The sequence below is a fragment of the Ambystoma mexicanum genome, chromosome 4q (genome assembly GCF_040938575.1).
Source record: "Ambystoma mexicanum isolate Mex_15411 chromosome 4q, UKY_AmexF1_1, whole genome shotgun sequence".
In the NCBI taxonomy this organism is placed as follows: domain Eukaryota; kingdom Metazoa; phylum Chordata; class Amphibia; order Caudata; family Ambystomatidae; genus Ambystoma; species Ambystoma mexicanum.
The window spans coordinates 1,287,109,300-1,287,126,844 of NC_090928.1; the positions used below are offsets into that span (position 1 = coordinate 1,287,109,300).

At 48.6% G+C, this 17,545-nt stretch overlaps 1 protein-coding gene across 4 annotated transcripts in view; it reads right to left on the reverse strand.

Annotated features, from left to right (window-relative positions):
* The window catches only part of PPP2R5D (protein phosphatase 2 regulatory subunit B'delta), a 741,061-nt gene that overhangs the window by 49,350 nt on the left and 674,166 nt on the right, over positions 1 to 17,545 (reverse strand). For 2 of the 4 annotated variants that reach the window (XM_069608914.1, XM_069608913.1), the window contains one exon: positions 5,230 to 5,346. The exons of the other annotated variants lie outside the window; for them this stretch is intronic. In XM_069608914.1, coding sequence (XP_069465015.1) covers positions 5,230 to 5,346 — 117 coding nt within the window. The remainder of the gene's footprint in view (positions 1 to 5,229; positions 5,347 to 17,545) is intronic. 4 annotated transcript variants of the gene reach the window in all.

The following is a 17,545-nucleotide window of genomic DNA, read 5'->3' on the forward strand; positions in this document are numbered from 1 at the left end:
GCAGGGATCCCATCCTCAGTCTGGCCTCTGGCACCAGAAATAAATGAAGGATGCGATGAGGACGAGCAACCTTAACAATTCGAAAGCCGGGAGACTCTGGGCATGTTGAAACGTGTCCACCATCTGCACAATGTGATGAGCCCTCACCTTGGGAGGCGAGCACTTCCAAGGACGTGTCCAACGGAGCCTGATGTACTGGAGCTGTTGAGAAGGTGTCAGCTGTAACTTCTTGAAATTAAGGGAGAAGCCTGCGGAGGGAGTGGCAGGTGAGACCGAGGTGATCCAATGCTTGCTCCGGAGAACGCACACGGATGAGCCGCTCCTCCAGGTAGGGGTAGAAGTGAACCCCCCCTCGCCTGAGATAAGCTGCCACCACCGCCATTAGCTTGGTGAAGACCCTTGGGCGGAGCTCAATCCGAATGGCAGGACCCGAAACTGAAAGTGCGAGTCGCCAGCCGCAAACCTCAGGTACCGTTGGTGCTTTGGGATGAATCGGCACATGAAAGTAAGCATCCTGTAGGTCCAGCGACAGCAACCAATTCTGAAGTTGAAGGGCCTGGAGGACTTGAGAAAGAGTGACCATCTTGAACTTGTCCTTCCCGAGAAGTTTGTTCAACCAACGCAAGTCCAGGATGGGTCTCAATCCCCCGTCTTTCTTTGGGATAAAAAAATAAGGGGAATACCATCCCTTGTTCCTCTCCGCTACAGGCACCAGTTCTATAGTGCCTTTCTCTAGCAGGGTCAAGATTTCCTGCACAAGGAGCGGCTCTGGAAACTTCAAAGAGAGATTCCCCAGTGGATTGCGTGAGGCCGCTCTAGGAAGGGAAGGCAGAAGCTGTGGGCGATTGTATCCAGAACCCACGCATCCGAAGTAATAGCTCGCCATTCTTCGAGATGCTGAGACAGTCTTCCCCCAACCGGCGAACCATGGGACATGGCCTCATGACTTTTTTGGAGTGGCAGCGACAGTGCCTGAAGGCAAAGAGGCAGCTGCCTGAGCGGCCTTGGCACCTCTATTTCTCTGACCACTACGGGTACTTTTTTACGCGGACCCCTTTGACTGGCGGCTCCTCTTGTTCTACCAAAGGAGGAGTAGTAACGAAAAGAACCTCCCCTCCACTGCTGTCCCCTAGGACGAAAAGGCGGAGGTTGACGCACAGCAGCGCTTAAAGATTTTGCCGCAGCTTTTGAGGTCTGCAACCTCTCAAGGCTCTAGTCAGCCTTGCTGCCAAACAAATGCGCGCCATCAAAGGGCATGTTCAAAAGACGGCCTTGCACATCCGGGGCAAAATAGACTTCCGCAACCACACAAATCTGCGTATAACGGTGCTCGCAGCCATGTACCGGCTAACACTGTCAGCCGTGTCCAAACCCGACTGAAGGGATTCACACATGGCATCCTTTCCATCTTGCATGAGAGCAAGGAACCCATCCCTTTCTTGAACTGTGCCCTGCGATTGAAAAATCGCCAAAATCTGCTCCCTGACGGCAGCCCACTCCTCCGGAGTCGAGGACTTAGTTGGGCAAGCCACTTTCCTCGCCGCTGCGTCCTCCTCGGAGGACGTGGAAGGTGACCGGTGATGGCGCCCCCTCGAATGCTGGGACGAGAATGACGAATGGTGGGAAGCACTCCGGGACCGAGATCCCTGGGACTCCTTCCGACGGGGAGAGTCGCCCCTCGAATCGTCGGTGGACAGCCCCTTGGACTTAGATTTACGGGACTTACTGGGTTTAGAACCCCTACCTACACTCCCGCAAGGCTTTAGCAGCCAGCGACTGGCATTTGATACAGTCGTCAGTGTAGTGACTCTCGCCCAAGCACCACAAACAAATGGAATGTGGGTTGGTAATCGACATTTTAGACTTGCAGTCCCGGCAAGTCTTGAAGCCAGACAGCAGAGTCGGAGGGGTCGAAGAAGAAGACATTCACGAGGAATACACGAGGCGTGCCGTCTCCGAAGAAAACACATTTGCGGAAAAAATGGAACTGAGGCTATGGGCGCCGTGCGTCCTATGCATAACATCCAGTGACGACGCCCTCAACAGAGGCCTTCGAGGGACACCGACCCGACGCCATCGACGCAGGATGCCCTCTGCCAAAAAAGTACACAGCTGTGGACATTACATGTCAAAGATTTGGAATATGTTTGAGGACACAATCTATTCGAAATGGCCTTTCCAAAGAGGGATCAAGTCATGACCTAATATTGCGCTCCCACCATGAGGAAGGCAAGTGTAGAAATTGGTGCCACAATTTAAGGGAGAGGCAACTAAGATCAAGCACACCAAAAATAGAAGAGTCAGTGCCCCATCTGTGGATAGCTTGGACACTGATCAGGCTGTGGCCAAAGCAAGAAAGGAAAGCATACAACCCTTATTTCACCCGGAGCAGGAGCATCCAATCATTTGAATCTATGTGATCACTGCGCCACCATAACTGCGCCACCGAAAATGCTGACACTATTTACGGCGCGGCGATCATATAGATCACTTTACGCACCTCCCCCACCCCTGCATGCCCCTACCCCAACCCACTTACCTTAACGGACGGCACATTTCTGTGTGCGCCGCCTACTCCATGCTATCCCTGCGGCGACGCCACAGGTGTTTGTCTTTTAAACTGTTGTCCCCCGCAGAACACGACTCCCATTACTGCACCCAAGGGGAGCAGGTGATACCCCCGCTACCCCAGCTCTGCTTGGGGGCAGTAATGGGAGTCAGTATTTTATGCGCCCCCAAAGACACACAGACTGCAGGGCCGCACAAATTATATATATGATATGATATTTTATTTATATAACGCCAATACACAGGTGTTTCAGAGCGCAACCAGGCAAAAGGAGAGGGAGCAGGGGCGAAAAAACAAAAACAGAACGATCTTACTAGGCCCAGTGACATTGAGACCGTGCAAGTGCATGGGAAGGGAAAGGGGGAAAGTGCAAAGGAAAAAGGGAGGGGGGCAAAGAAGTCCAAGGCATAGGAAAAATATAAGTTAGTGGATAAATAAGTGAATAAATAAGGTGGTAAGAGCAGTGATTGGTGCAGCCAGTGAAGGGAGAAGTGCAGAAATGAGGGCGACATTATGGTGTATTACTAATCATTTGGGGATTAATTACCCAACACTTTAATCCAACCAGGTATGCAGCTCCTCCATGCCACATGCCATACCTGAGAAAATGCCGAATGTCAATTTAAGTGTTTTGTTGAGGGCAATACGTCACCCTTTGGCCACCTCAGAGCGATTAACTGGCAATGATTTGTAGAGCGGATTCTCTGTTCATTTAGCTCTAGTGGCTGACTGATTGACTGTAGGTTATACAATCAGATGTTATATGGAGAACATGCAATGTGTTAGTGAGAGTTTATGCTGCACAAACCACAGGAGGGACTTCCATTTTAGGGCAGTTCCCCTGACTGCAAAAAGCTGGGGGTATTTTTTTAAAAGGTTACATGCCACCATTGGGCCCTTTCAAAGGTCTTTTGACACATTTGTTAGGAGTTGACTTGAAGGGCAGTTTCAGGATTCCCACATCCATCATTCTTTCCAAACTAACCTTTTGATTTGCATACAAATCTCTAATGCTTTACAAACTTCTCATACAAAAAAGTCTGAATACTCTGGATGCATGAAGGGATATGGCAGTACAGAAGGGGGGATATATGCAATGCAGGGCCGCAGCACTACCTGACTGACAAAGATGTCAGCACCATCAGCAAAGCTAGTGCAGAACTGTCTGCCAGCATAATGTTGGCAGATGAATGCCAACTCATCTATCCTTCCCTCTAAAGCATTGCTGTGTGAATTCTGATACCCGCCAGAATGGCAAAGAAGATAAAGCGGCATACGAATAGGTTTTCAATTGAGTAGTTTTACCCTAAAACTCAACTCAATTATATTACAGTTATTGCAACTATCATATGAATTCTTTATAAATTGAGGAACAAATACATTGCTTACATGTAACTCTGGTTTAGCAGCTTAATGTTGGTTGCTGAGACCCACCAAAGCACAATGTAACGTGGCAAATGCACAAGACTATCAGAAAAAGTTGAATCAAAGGGTGATCTGTGAGTGCAGTCCATGTCACAAATCGCTTTCTTGTACAATGGTTCTCTCTCTCAGCATAAGTTGGTTTTCTCCAACTAGTGCAGAGCCAACCACTAACTGGTGCCTGTGCTTCTAGAACAGACAATAAGCTGCAAAACCAGCAATGGAAGCTATTAGAACGTCATATGGATGACAGTGCATTCTACAGTACATAGATGACAAGTGGAACAAAGGGACCAACGTAGAAGAAACCTCCTTCTAGGATTAGGCCTTGAAATGAAAGCACTGAGAGGGTATGATGTGACTAATGTCCAAGGGGGAGCAGGCTCCACTCTTCGGAGCATACTTGAATGGCGAGAGAATATGCCACTTCATCCTATTCACTTTGGGAATGTCAGAGAATAACGGATACACCATCCTAGACAAGAGAATGCAATGCAGCTTCGCATTCTGGAGGCACGTGCTCACTACCAAAATAAGGCAAGGGCATGGCATGCTACATTTAGTGATGGAGAAAATGCTAGACAATACAGCAGGGTACACAGTGATAGAAGAGTAATATTCCATGCTGTCCTTTGCACCATTCTAGACCTGTGCAAGAGCACGCCGTGCTACACTATGCACCATGCCAGACCAGTGTGAGGATACTCCATGCTACACTATGCACCATTCCAGACCAGTGTGAGGACACTCCATGCTACTGTTTGCACCATGCCAGACCAGTGCGAGGACACTCCATGCTACACTATGCACCATTCCAGACCAGTGTGAGGACACTCTATGCTACTGTTTGCACCATGCCAGACCAGTGCGAGGACACTCCAGGCTACACTATGCACCATGCCAGACCAGTGCGGGGGCACGGCATGCTACACTATGCACCATGCCAAATCGGTGTGAGACACTGCATTCTACACTATACAGCGCAATAAACAATGAGGGGACAATCCATTCTACATTAAGACTAAGCTAGACGCACTTGAGAACACTCCGTACTGTCGCCCGTGATGGAAGACCACTATGAAACGAAAGTCAGAATCACACAGTTGCACTAAGCTGATGGAAGGAGGGTATTCCATGGGATACTGTGAGCTGGGAAAATGCAGCGGGATGGTGCCAGATGGGGTGCAATGGATGTTGCAGGAAGCAGGAGGATGTGAGAGAAGAGATCCTTTGCTGACCTGCACAGCCTCGGTCTCCATCGTCTTCTTCAGTAATTGGATGTCCTCAGCGGTTGGAGTATCGGTCTCCATGGCGTAGATGAGAGGCAACGGCGGGGGAGCATGGTACTTGGGGTACTATAAGAGGCAAACCCAAAGAGGAAGGTTAGCTCGCAGGAGTCACTACAGCACACTGTCTAAGCAACCACAGGTAATAAAGGGGGTAGAGCTCTCCTTACACTCCCGGGAGCCATACTGAAGCGACACTCAACCAATAATGCACTCTTCAGGAAACGAAAGTCACACGAGCTCCAAGTTGCCATTTTAGAGGCCCAAGACTCCAGTCTGGCAGAAAGAGTATTCAGCCGTTGAAACCAGAGGGTCCACAGCCAGCACACCTCCAATTCCTCAACCTCTATTATTAGTAGTCACTCATGTCCAGCAAAGTACTTTCAGTCCATGTGTGGATGTTAAACTTTAACCCTCAGACAAGGTGTTAATGCATGTCAGTGAAAAAACAATTACCTTACCAGAACCTTCTATTATGGAGGAGGTGGCAAAGATGGTTCTACATGCTTTCATAGACTTACTTAAAAGTAAGCATTTTTTTCTTGCACTTTTGGTTGTCAAATTCAGACTGTTTTTTGTTTAAATGGAGTGTCCTGCAGCCCACACCCGCAACCCCTCAGACTCCTCCCTACTCCCACATACATATATTCATATGTGTAAATATATATAATTGGTAGATTTCAACCAAAAGTTCACAAACAAAAGCAAACTTAAATAGCAGTCTATGAAAACACATATTATGGGGAAGTACACTTACCTGCAACAATTGGTGACCAACATAAGGGCATTTTCTAAGCATAGGAATACTGGAAGAAGCCTGTGCTACAGGAACTATTGTACAGTGCACGATTACCGGAAATTGTAGCATTTTTGCCAATTTTAAAACCATCCCAAGACCAGGCATTTACAAAGCTGTTACAAACTTCTTGTAAAGTGGAGAATAAAACATTCTGATGAGTGTAAATTGTAGTTTATGTTTAAAGTGCGACTCTAAATGTTTGCCAATGCTTTGGAAAACACAATCACAGTCTCATATGGTGTTTAATTTAACCATACCATAGTACCGATTCCAAATGAATAATTTACATGTATAGGAACTGCCTGGGGCTACCTGTCCAGCAGCAAAAGTTCCTCATAACAGCCATTTGCTATTTCCCATGGAGTCACACCCCTCGATGTACCACCTCCCAGTTTGTTGAGCTGAGGTTCCAGAATAGCATTTTTTCTAAGGTTGGCTTTTTAATTTAAATACGGGTAAGTAAACAGGGGATATTCCATCAGCACATACCCTTGCACATGGAAGGGCAAAAGGTTTAAAATGAGAATGAAAAAGGATTATAGGCAATGTGCAGGAATATTCTGTGAAAATACTCCCTGTACTGTGAGTAAACTATAGGAACATGTTGGGGCTCTGGGCCCACAATAAGTGTGCCTCTTGCCCTCTGCTATGGTTATTAGCCACTGGACGATAAGCGTGGATAACTTCACTGTAGCTGGATTCTGAGTACAGTAAGCACAATTATAAACAGCGACATAGTGGGGTCAGCCTGTATGAAGTCTAGTATGAGGACTAGTATGAGGACTAGATGCCCGGTACAAACTAGTGCGCGAGAAATCAGTGTGTGCGCGTCTTAATGGTCGCCATGGAGACACAGATTTCTTTCCTATTTTAAATAAAAACAGTAACAGTGTATGTTTGAGTATGTGTGTGAAACATTTTTCTTAAGTAGAAGTATGAGAACATTTATGGTAGACTGCAAGATTGTGTTGGACAAGTCAAAAGATGCATGGTTTAGACTAGACAGGCTGCTCAATTTCAACACTGGGACGTTGCCAAGGTGAAGAGAAGGGTCTGCTATCACACCCCAGAAAGGAAGCCCATTGCCCTCTCATACCCTGACAAGCTATGGAGGGTGGGAAGAGGGATGTTTAAACCACGCCTAAAGGAACTGTTCCTTTGAAATAGGTGTACAGGGAAAGGAAGCACCTGCTCCCAAAAGAACACCCCACAGAGATAACAAAACATTGGAAAAGCGGAAGGAGCGTTTGGGGTTCTCCCCACAGATCTAAAGATCATCCAGTTTTCATGAGTTTACTCTTCTGAACTATCCCTTGTCAAGGTGGTAGTTTTACGCTCACAAAGTTGCAGCATATTTCTGAATGGTGCATTTTGGTAGAGGTAGGTCCTGTAACTCTCGCCCCCACCCCCTCCACAATGGGAGTTGCTCGCCCAGCCTGGGCTAATCACGGAACACTATCCGTTTTTATATATCTTGAGGCCTGGGCTCCACAAAGTTACAGTCTATTTCTGAATGGTGCATTTTGGGGATCTACCCATAATGTCAACTTTCAAAATGCCGACTTCCATTATGGCGTGGCGCAGAGATCACATACATCGCTGTTCCCTGCTTCCCCCTACCCGCTTCCCCCTACCCACTTACCTTTTCGGCTGCACACACAGAAGTGTGCCGCCGTCTCCACTGCATCCCTGCAGCGTCAGTTCTGTCCCACTGACGTGGGTTGGAACTGGCGCTGCAGGATCCTTTTTTCTTTCTTTATTTAAAAACTGTTACCTTATAATGGATGCAGGGGACACCCCTGCAACCTCCAACCCCCATTACTCCGACTAACGGGAGCGGGGGACACCACTGCTTCCATTAGTCAGAGTAATGGGGGTCGGGATATTAGTACGGCGCAAAGGCACCGTATTCGGTATGGGCAAAATGTTTACGTCGCAGTATTTGTAGGTTTCCCATTTTGGTAGGTGGGTCCTGTAACCCCAGGGACACCCCCCAAACTCCATGTTTGGTAGCGATGACTCAAGATGATCGTTTACAAACGATCAAATGGTACTGTCCGCATTCGGCCAGATTTACCATACGATCATTTGTCAACGATCAATTTGGGTAAGACCGAAAATAAAATACACAAGTCAAGGCGCAAAGGGATCATACAGCAGAATACTGCATACACATTCAATACAATTTGTCATGGGCGGAAGAAATGAGAACACGTCATCTGCCTTACAAATACAACAAAAGAACGCTTTTTGGAAACAATAACAAAATGCATTAAAATTAAGGGATAGCAAAATCCTGGACCCAGTCAATTGAAATCGCACACTCTACAACAAAATTGTATTAAAAATGTATTTTATTCATACACCTTAATAAATGGGAGCAGACTCCTCAGCATCGGGTGAAGCACGTTTTACCGCTCACATGAGACACTGTCAAGACAGCCATACTGGAAAAGTGTATGGCTCAAACACCAGGTTTTTAAAGTTATACTTATATGTGTACACACCTGCGAAATTCAAACATGCAAAAAACATTTAAAATTAACACACGAATTCATATTTAAATGTATGTTTTTACTGCATCCAAAGTCAGAGTCTTTTCATTTTCACATCCAAAGCATCTAATGGTGGTATGTCCCATAGTTCAAACCAAGAACAATCAATTAAACCTATGGAAAATCATACATAATGCATGCATCAAACCTCACAAGCTGCACTCCAAATGTATAATATTCTTATACTCTAAGACCATACCATATGTCCAATATCTCAAAATTATCAATTTGAGAAAAACATACAATCCAAACTTTAACCATAAACAACATTTCTAAATTAAAAGATATTAAAGGACATAATGCTAGTTGTGATGAAAAATTCCAAAAAGATATGGGAGGAACAGAAGTCCATGCAGATGGTGATACATTTTATGCAGTATTATCGCCTGTGTGATGAATGGTGCTGTGTCGGCCAAATAATATGAATCCGCACATAAGTACACTGCCAGGCCAAGCCTTGGTCTAGGAGAAAGTGCACCCTGCAATGAAGTACGCCCACAAAAAACAGAAAATGAAGGTGGGCATGTGCCTTTTTTTTTGCCTCAAAAAGGATATTTGTTTTTTTTTCATTTGACTTGAGTGTGTCAATAAAGAAGGGAAAGTGACTCACTTGTATTCCTAGACCTCCATAAGGGGGATCGGCTTTGATGTAATAAACAATGAATATCCCCATCATGAGTGTGCTCTGAGAACTCCTTTATAGAGTAAAATCTCTTGTACTCACAGTTGGAAGTCAGTTTTTATTTACATAATACCTGAATTAGTGAGACTCTCAACCCCTTTTGATCCCCCTCATTTCAACTCCTGACTGCAGAGGATAGGATATGGGATTTTCTAACACGCCTGTAGTGTTTCTAGGCATGGCAAGGCAAGGCGGGGGAAACAGAGGGAGGATAAAATAACGATCTTACTAGGCCTTGTGTCATACAGACCGCGTGAGTGCATGGAAGAGTGAAGGGGAGAAGTACCAGGGGGGAGCGGAAGGGGGAAATGCAGTTAAGTCACAAGTGCAGCCAGCAGATGGCTCATAAATGCAGATAGAAGGGACTGTAGGGCTGCAGACACAGATCCATAAGTCCTGGGGAGTCCAGAGGCAGTGAGAGGGCAACTTGACAAGCCAGAGCCTTTGCCGAGTTCAGAGGGTGACCAGTGCGCGGAGCAGTCAAGTGCATCAGAGCGGGGAGAGGAAGAGAGAAAGTGGAAGCAAAAAGGAAGGTCCTGAGTTGCTTCCAGAACCAGAGGAGGTTCTGCACAAGTTTGAGAGGGGAAGGGAGTCTGTTCCAGAGGGAGGCCCCAGCCGAGGAGATAGATATGCCCCCAACTCTCTGCTTGGAGAAGCATCTGGCCGTTAGAGAGTTGGAGGTGGATGAGCAGAGAGCTCGAGAAGGAAGATGTTATGGAAGAGAAAGTTGGAAGTAGAGCGGTTTCTGGCCCCAGAAAGCCTTGTGGATGATGCAGAGGGTCTTGAAGTTGATCCTTGCAGCCACTGGCAGCCAGTGAAGAGATTTCAGAGCTGGAGAAGTACAATCCCTGGGCTTAAGGTCAAGGAAAAGTCTTGCAGCCCTGTTCTGGATAATTTGTAAAGGTCGAAGAGTACAGATTTAGAAAGAGGCTGTTGCAAGAGAGGAACAGAGCTCTGGAGACGGTGAACTTCTGGGGGAAGTGAGAAAAGGATGAATACCTCAGAGGAGGTGCAGCCGACAGTTTGACTTCTTAGAGAGGTCAGATGTGATGAGAAGGAGAGGGTGGCGTAGAAGATGACACCAAAGTTCTTAGCCTCACAGGAAGTAGCAGGAAGAGGGCCCAGAGTGGGCGGCCAGAGAGAGAGAAGAAAGCAGGGACTGGGTGTCCCAACGAGGAGGATTTCAGTCTTACTGGCATTAAGGGAGAGATCACTGGCGGCACACCATTCCTAAATTGCGGCCAGACAGTCTGGCATGAGAGAAGAAGCAGAGGTGGCCGAGGGGAGCCTGAAAGAGAGCCGAGTGTCTTCCACATAACATTGAAAATTGGAGCAGAAAGAAGCGATGCAGTGGGCAAAAGGTGCTAGGTAGTGGTTGAAGAGCCAGGGAAAGAGGATAGACACCTGGGGAACACCACAAGTAGAGAAGGATAGAAGAGAGGATAGACTCCAGTTGGACCTGAGAGGGTAGGTCAGTGAGAAAGGAGGTCAACCAGACCAGAGCCTGATCAGTAATACCAAGGTTGTCGCAGAGACGATTGAGCAGGATGGCATGGTGGTTCCCTCGTTCCTGCTGCACTCGCTGGCTTCTTCCCAGTGCTCCGCCACATCGCATCCTCGATCGCGGTTCCTCCACGGAGGGTTTCCACCATTGGTAAGTCCTTTGTTGGCTTTTATCTTCAACTTATCAAAACTACAGCGTGTATGTTGTATGTTTGGTTGAGGACTCCTCATTGCTCTGCATGTCCTCCTCGTCCCAGTACCTTCCAGGAAGATCCTTCTATAGTCATCCCTACTCTTCCTCGTCCCAGTTAATCTCAGGTTTTCAGTGTTACAAAAACAAATGGAAGTGTGGGCTACAGAGGGCTGAGTGAAGGGATAGCAGGATGTGTAAGAGGTGAGGCGAGGTGATGAAGGGTTGTCATAGCCGGTCAGATAGCCCTGCGAGTAGAGTGCTCACTTTGACATCTGTGCAGAGCCTGCCGACGCAGTTTCGAATCCCGGCAAGGCCAAACTCAGCCTTTCATCCTTCCGAGGTCAATAAATGAGTACCACACACTGTGGGTAATAAGCAGCGCTCAGATGCCTGAGGGTTCGTAGCGCTATATAAAAAATGCAAATAATAATAAATGCAAATTAATAATATCGAGTTTACTTTGGGTCATCTTGTCCCTAGAGGCAGAGTCTCACCGCTGGGTACCAACCGAGGGGGACTATCTGATAGTGGCCTCACCTCCCTGGTCTTATGGGACAGGGCTCCCCCTAAGGAACAAGTGACAACATCCAAGGATTCGTCACAATACCTTTTCTCGTAGGTAGGAAACAAAGGGGCAAAAACAGTTGAGTTGCAGCTTCGTTTACATCATTAATTCTTTCTTTCAGGTCTCTGTGACAAGTGGTGAGTCAGGAGGATCCCACAGAAGAAATGCAAGCTCAGGCTCCACCACCAAAGGTGAAAAAATAGGTACCTGCAGTGAAAAGGATCCAATCTCTACGTAGGAATTGTGGCAGCTAAAGGGGTCATCAGTTTATCGCCGCTTGGTCACAGTGATGTTCTGTCCCTCATTCCGGGGCTCTGGCTGCATGCCGGCTATCGCATCGTGGCTGTAGCTTGCCATGGCGCCTCAGGGATGCTGCATTGCGCAGGCGAACGTGCCGGTCTCAGCCCAACAGCCGAGATCACACGTGACATGGGCAAGTCATGCGACACCACAAACCAAGAAACTGCCTGCATTTAAGGACTCCGCAAACAACCACCAGTGCTTATCAGCATTCCTGCTAGTGGCGTTTCGTCTTTGTGATTTTTGCTTATCTGGATCGACCTATTTGGCTTTTCCGACCTTGGCTTTTCCCTTTGGATTGTTTTTTTGGATGCTCCTTGTGTTTTGGTGTACTGGCTTCCCCTTTTTTGGATTATTGTGACTCTGGACTTGCTTTGTGTTTCCTGGATTTATCTCTTGGACTGGCCGGCGTTTTTTCTCCTTTGGATTACTGAATTCCTCGAACATTAACTCTGACTTTTGCAGCAACACTTGAACTGCACCGCACCCCATTAGATGCATCCTTGTGCCTTTGGGACAGGCTCCCTTTTTCTTGTTTCTCTCTGTCCTGGATCGCCTTCTTGGTACGCTGGCCTTCTCCTGAACTAGGTAGGTGACGTTTTACAGTAGTTCTACAGTAGTCATGCTCATAAGGTGTCGGGATTGTACAGTTGGTCCTGAATCCTGTCTCCTTTTCAGCTACCGACGGCCTGGCGCTGGAGCTTCCTGTTCCACCTATGGTCCCAATGACTGGCTAGGGAGTCTACAGTTATTCCTCTCTGGCTGGTACTTGGGAACAGAGGTATGATTTCAACTGGAATTCTGAATCACAACAGCCTGGGAACACGGTATAATTTCACCTAGGATTCTGAATCACAACAGACTGAAGTAATTTTCACCTTCCCACCTGAACTTCTAGAAGCAGCTGGGGAACCAGTGTCCGCTTTTGTGCAGGCTGTTAACATGCTTAGAGCAGACATGATCGCTGCTAACATACGATATGATATTTTATTTATATCGCGCTCATACACAAGTGTTTCAGAGCGCGACCAAGCAAAGGGAGGGGAACAAGGGAGAAGAAAAACAACAATCTTACTAGGCCCAGTGACATTAAGAATGCGCAAGAGGATGGAAAAGGAAAAAGGGGGAAGAAGTGGAAAGCGCAGAACAGAGAGAACAAAATAAATAGTAAGTGCACTAAATACAGGCAGTGAAAAGTGGTAGTGCAGCCAGCCAGTAGCAAGTGCATGATTAGTCAGATAGGGTATATCTGATAAGTGCAGAAGAAAAATGCGGGACCCGTATGGGCACAGATGAACAAGTTACTTTCTTACCTGGTAACGTTCTTTCGATGGGATGGTCCTACGACGTATTCCATATCTATGACAGGTAATGTCCACAGCTGTGCTGCTTCGGAAAATATTTGGCGTCTGCGTCCTGCGTCGATGACGTCGATGCACCGTCCCCGAGGACCTCCTCGGACGGCCGACGTCACCCGATGTGATAAGTAGGACGCACGACACCCATAGCCTCAGTTATAGTTTTTTTCCCAGAAAGTGTGCCACCAGTTTTCTGCCAGTCAGACACACAAGGCCTTGCGGAACGCAAGCTGCAATCGCAAAAGAAATCTGCAGCAGGGAAGGCAGGGAGGGAGCGATATGAAATACGTCGTCGGACCATCCCATCAAAACAAAACAACGTTACCAGGTAAGAAAGTAACGTTCTTCGAGGGGATTGGGTCCTCCGACGTATTCCATACCTATGACAGACTCCCAAAGCAGTACCAAGCAAGGAGGTGGGAAAGAATTTAGAATACAAATTTAGCATGCCCAATCAAATTGCGGAATAGAGAACTGCCTTGCCAAAGGCCAGATCTTGCCCTCTGAATGAATCGAGGGAGTAGTGACGTACAAAAGTATGTACTGAAGCCCAGGTGGCTGCATCACAGATGTGACGAATAGGAACTCCCCTCTGCAGGGCAGTAGACGCAGCCACTCCCCTGGCCCGCAAGCCAGCCGGAGAATCCTTACCCGCCAAGCGGTAACACTCGGAGATAGCTAAAATAATCCAACGAGACAAAGTCTGTTTCGTCACAGCTTGTCCCAAACGCTTTCCAGTGTAACCAATGAAAAGTTGATCGTCCACTCTGACCCGGGACATGCGTGAAATATAAAAGCTCAACGCTCTCCTAGGATCAAGCCTATGGAGCCTCTCCTCTTCCTTACCAGGATGTGGAGGAGGATAGAACGCCGGAAGAACAACCTTCTGGCTCAAATGAAATTCCGAAACCACCTTCGGAAGAAAAGAAGGACGAACTCTAAGGACAACCCTGTCCTTATGAAACACAGTGAAGGGTGGCTTAACTGAAAGTGCCTGTAACTCACTCACTTTGCGAGCGGAAGTAACCGCAACCAAAAACACAGTTTTCAGAGTCAACAGCCTCAAAGGGCAAGAATGTAAAGGCTTAAATGGAGCACCCATAAGAAACTTAACAAGGTTCAAATACCAACCTGGCACCAGAAAAGGTGACGGAGGGAACACATTAGTGAGCCCTTTCAAAAACTGCAAAATTAAAGGAATTTTAAAATAGGAACACTCTTCAGACGAGCGCTTAAATATGGACAGCGCCGCCAGGTAACCTTTAATGGTCCCCACTTGCAATCCCCTGTGGGCCAAAGAAAGTAAAAAAGACAGAACCATGGGAATGTCACATTCAAAAGGATCCACATTCTGAACTCTGCACCAGTCGCAGAACTTTCTCCAACGGCAACGGTACAGAAACTTAGTTGCCGGCCGCCTGGCCGTTGTCGTCTCCGGCCAGATGAACCGCTGAGATCGAAACCTCCTGCTGGATGGCCCAGAACTGCATTGCCTCCCTGCACAGCGGAAGTGACCCTGCCCCCCCCCTTTTTGTTGAGGTAGTGCATGGCCACCGTGTTGTCCGTTAGAATCAGGACACTCTTTCCACGCACAGTCGGCAGAAAAGCCTTCAGGGCTAGCCTGACGGCCCTCAGCTCCAACAGATTGATATGGAGTCTGGACTCCGACAGAGACCAACGACCGCTGACTGTCAACTCGTTGGCATGAGCTCCCCATCCCGTGAGGGATGCGTCCGTCACGATCGTCACCTCCGGCCAGGGCAGCCAAAATGGGGCCCCCTTCATCAGATTGCCTTCGACGGCCCACCACAGAAGGTGGCAGGCTACCGATGGCGGCACCTGAACAGGGTCCGACAGCCTGCCGGAGGACTGAGACCACTGGAGCTTGAGTGCCCACTGCAAAGATCTCATCCGCAGACGCGCCTCTGGCACCAGAAGAATGCAGGATGCCATGAGGCCGAGCAGTCTCAAGAACTCGGATGCTGGGAGATCCTGGGCAAATTGAAACTTGTTCATCTGCTGAATGTGAAGAGCCCTCAACTGAGGAGGAAAACACTGCCCCAGGGACGTGTCGAGCACTGCTCCGATGTACTCGAGCCGCTGCGTTGGTGTCAAATGGGACTTCTTTAAATCGAGGGAGAAGCCCAGCCTGTGAAGGGAGCGGCAGGTGACGGACAGATGATCCAGGACTTGCTCGGGAGAGCTCCCCCTGATCAACCAATCGTCCAGGTAGGGGTAGACCACAGGCACAGGATCACACGGTCTCGAGCACGCCGAGGACCGGGACCTGGAACGGGCATGGCGAGAACGGCTACCCTTGTCCGAGCGGGGCCTCTCCCGCGAGCTGTGCTGACTACCCGAGCTCGAAGGCGTACGAGCGGTGTCTCTCGACTGGTGCCGACCGACCCCATTCGGAGGCGCAGACGGACCGGTGCCCTGCGATTCTAGAATCGCTAGCATCTGCTTCCCGAAGGAAGCCCATTCCTTCGGTGTCGCTTGCATGGAGGGATAAGCGACGGGCGGAGTCCTCGGAAGAGGACGGGCAAGGCGACCTATGCCGGCGCTTCCGGGAATGCCTCGAAGAGGCAGAGGAGTGGCGAGACCGACTCCTGGAAGGAGACCCACTGGACTTCCAACGATGACGCAGAGAGTCGCCCCTCGAGTCATCCGTCGAAAGCCCCACAGACCTCGACTTCCGGGGCTTAGACACCCGGCCTACCGACAGCTTTTTCTTGCGTTCCCGCAAGGCCTTTGCCGTGAGCGACTGGCAGTCGACACAGTCGTCCATATCGTGGGCCTCCCCGCGGCACCAGAGGCAGGCGTTGTGCGAGTCCGTGACCGACATCTTGGACCCACAGTCCCCGCATTTCTTGAAGCCCGGACGCGGGGTTGAAGACGAAGTAGACATCGCCACAAACAGGTCTTCACAAAACCGAACAGGTTCAACGAACCGAGAATTGAAAACAGCAAACTCCAAAGAGTCGAGGCGTACCGAGATTCACGAAGCGAACACGTTCGCGGAAAAACAGAACTGAGGCTATGGGCGTCGTGCGTCCTTATCACATGGGGTGACGTCGGCCATCGGAGGAGGTCCTCGGCGACGGCGTATCGACGTCATTGACGCAGGCGCCAAAGATTTTCCGAAGCAGCACAGCTGTGGACATTACCTGTCATAGATATGGAATACGTCGGAGGACCCAATCCCCTCGAAACAGATCCCAGTGCAAGGGGTGGCACTGAGGCAGTGCAGAAGGGAGGCAGGGTGAGCAGGTACCTGGGCTCGAAGGACAGAGGGTGGGCAGGTGCACGGTGCTGAGAGAGAGAGAACAGATCAGCGGTGGAGAGGAGGGGCAAAGGCAGAAGCTAAGAGAAAGGTCTTGAGGTGCTTCCGGAACCGGAGATGGTTCTCCTCAAGTTTCAAGGTGGCCGGGAGGCTATTCCAAAGGGAGGAGCTGGCCGAAGACAGATCTACCACCAGCGCGTTTCTGGAGGTGCAGTAAGAAGTTTGACTTTTCAGAGACGTCAGAGATGTGTGCGGAGAAAGAAAGTGTGGACTCAAAGATAACCCTGATATTCTTAGCCTCGTAGGTAGGGGTAGGAGGAGGGCCAAAGGAGGCCGGACATAGTGAGGGGAAAGGATGGTGAAGGTGTACCAATGAGGAGGATCTCAGTCTTTACGCAATTTAGGAAAAGATTGTTGGCTGCACACCAATTTTGAATAGCGATTAGACAATCAGAGATGAGGGAAGGAGAAGTGGTGTCTGAGGGAAGCCTGAAAAAGAGTTGAGGGTCATCAGCATAAAACTGGAAGTTTGAGCAGAACATGGAAATGTAGTAGGCGAGAGTTGCCAGGTATTGGTTAAAAAGCCAGGGCGAGAGGTTAGACCCCTGGTGAACACCACAGGTATAGAGGGAGAACAAGGATAGAAAGGACCCAAGTTGTACCTGGGAGGGTCGATCAGAAAGGAAAGAGGTCAGCCAGGCCAGAGACTGATCGATGATACCCATGTTGTCACGGAGACGATTGAGCAGGATGGTATTGTTGACCGTGTCGAAAGCAGAGGAGAGATCAAGTAGGATATGGACAGAGGGAATGTTAGAGTCAAGGTTGGAGAGCAGGTCTTCACAGATGTTCAGGAGAGCAGTTTTTGTGCTTCTGGCAGCTCTGAAACCAGATTGTTGGTCATGGAGAGAGCCAACAGTCGGAATGAAGGTTAAGCTTATAGATGGCCAGGAGCTTACCAAAAAGGGAGTAATGAAAATTGGGCGATAGTTAGCCAGACAAGAGGGATCAGCTGTGGGTTTCTGGAGGA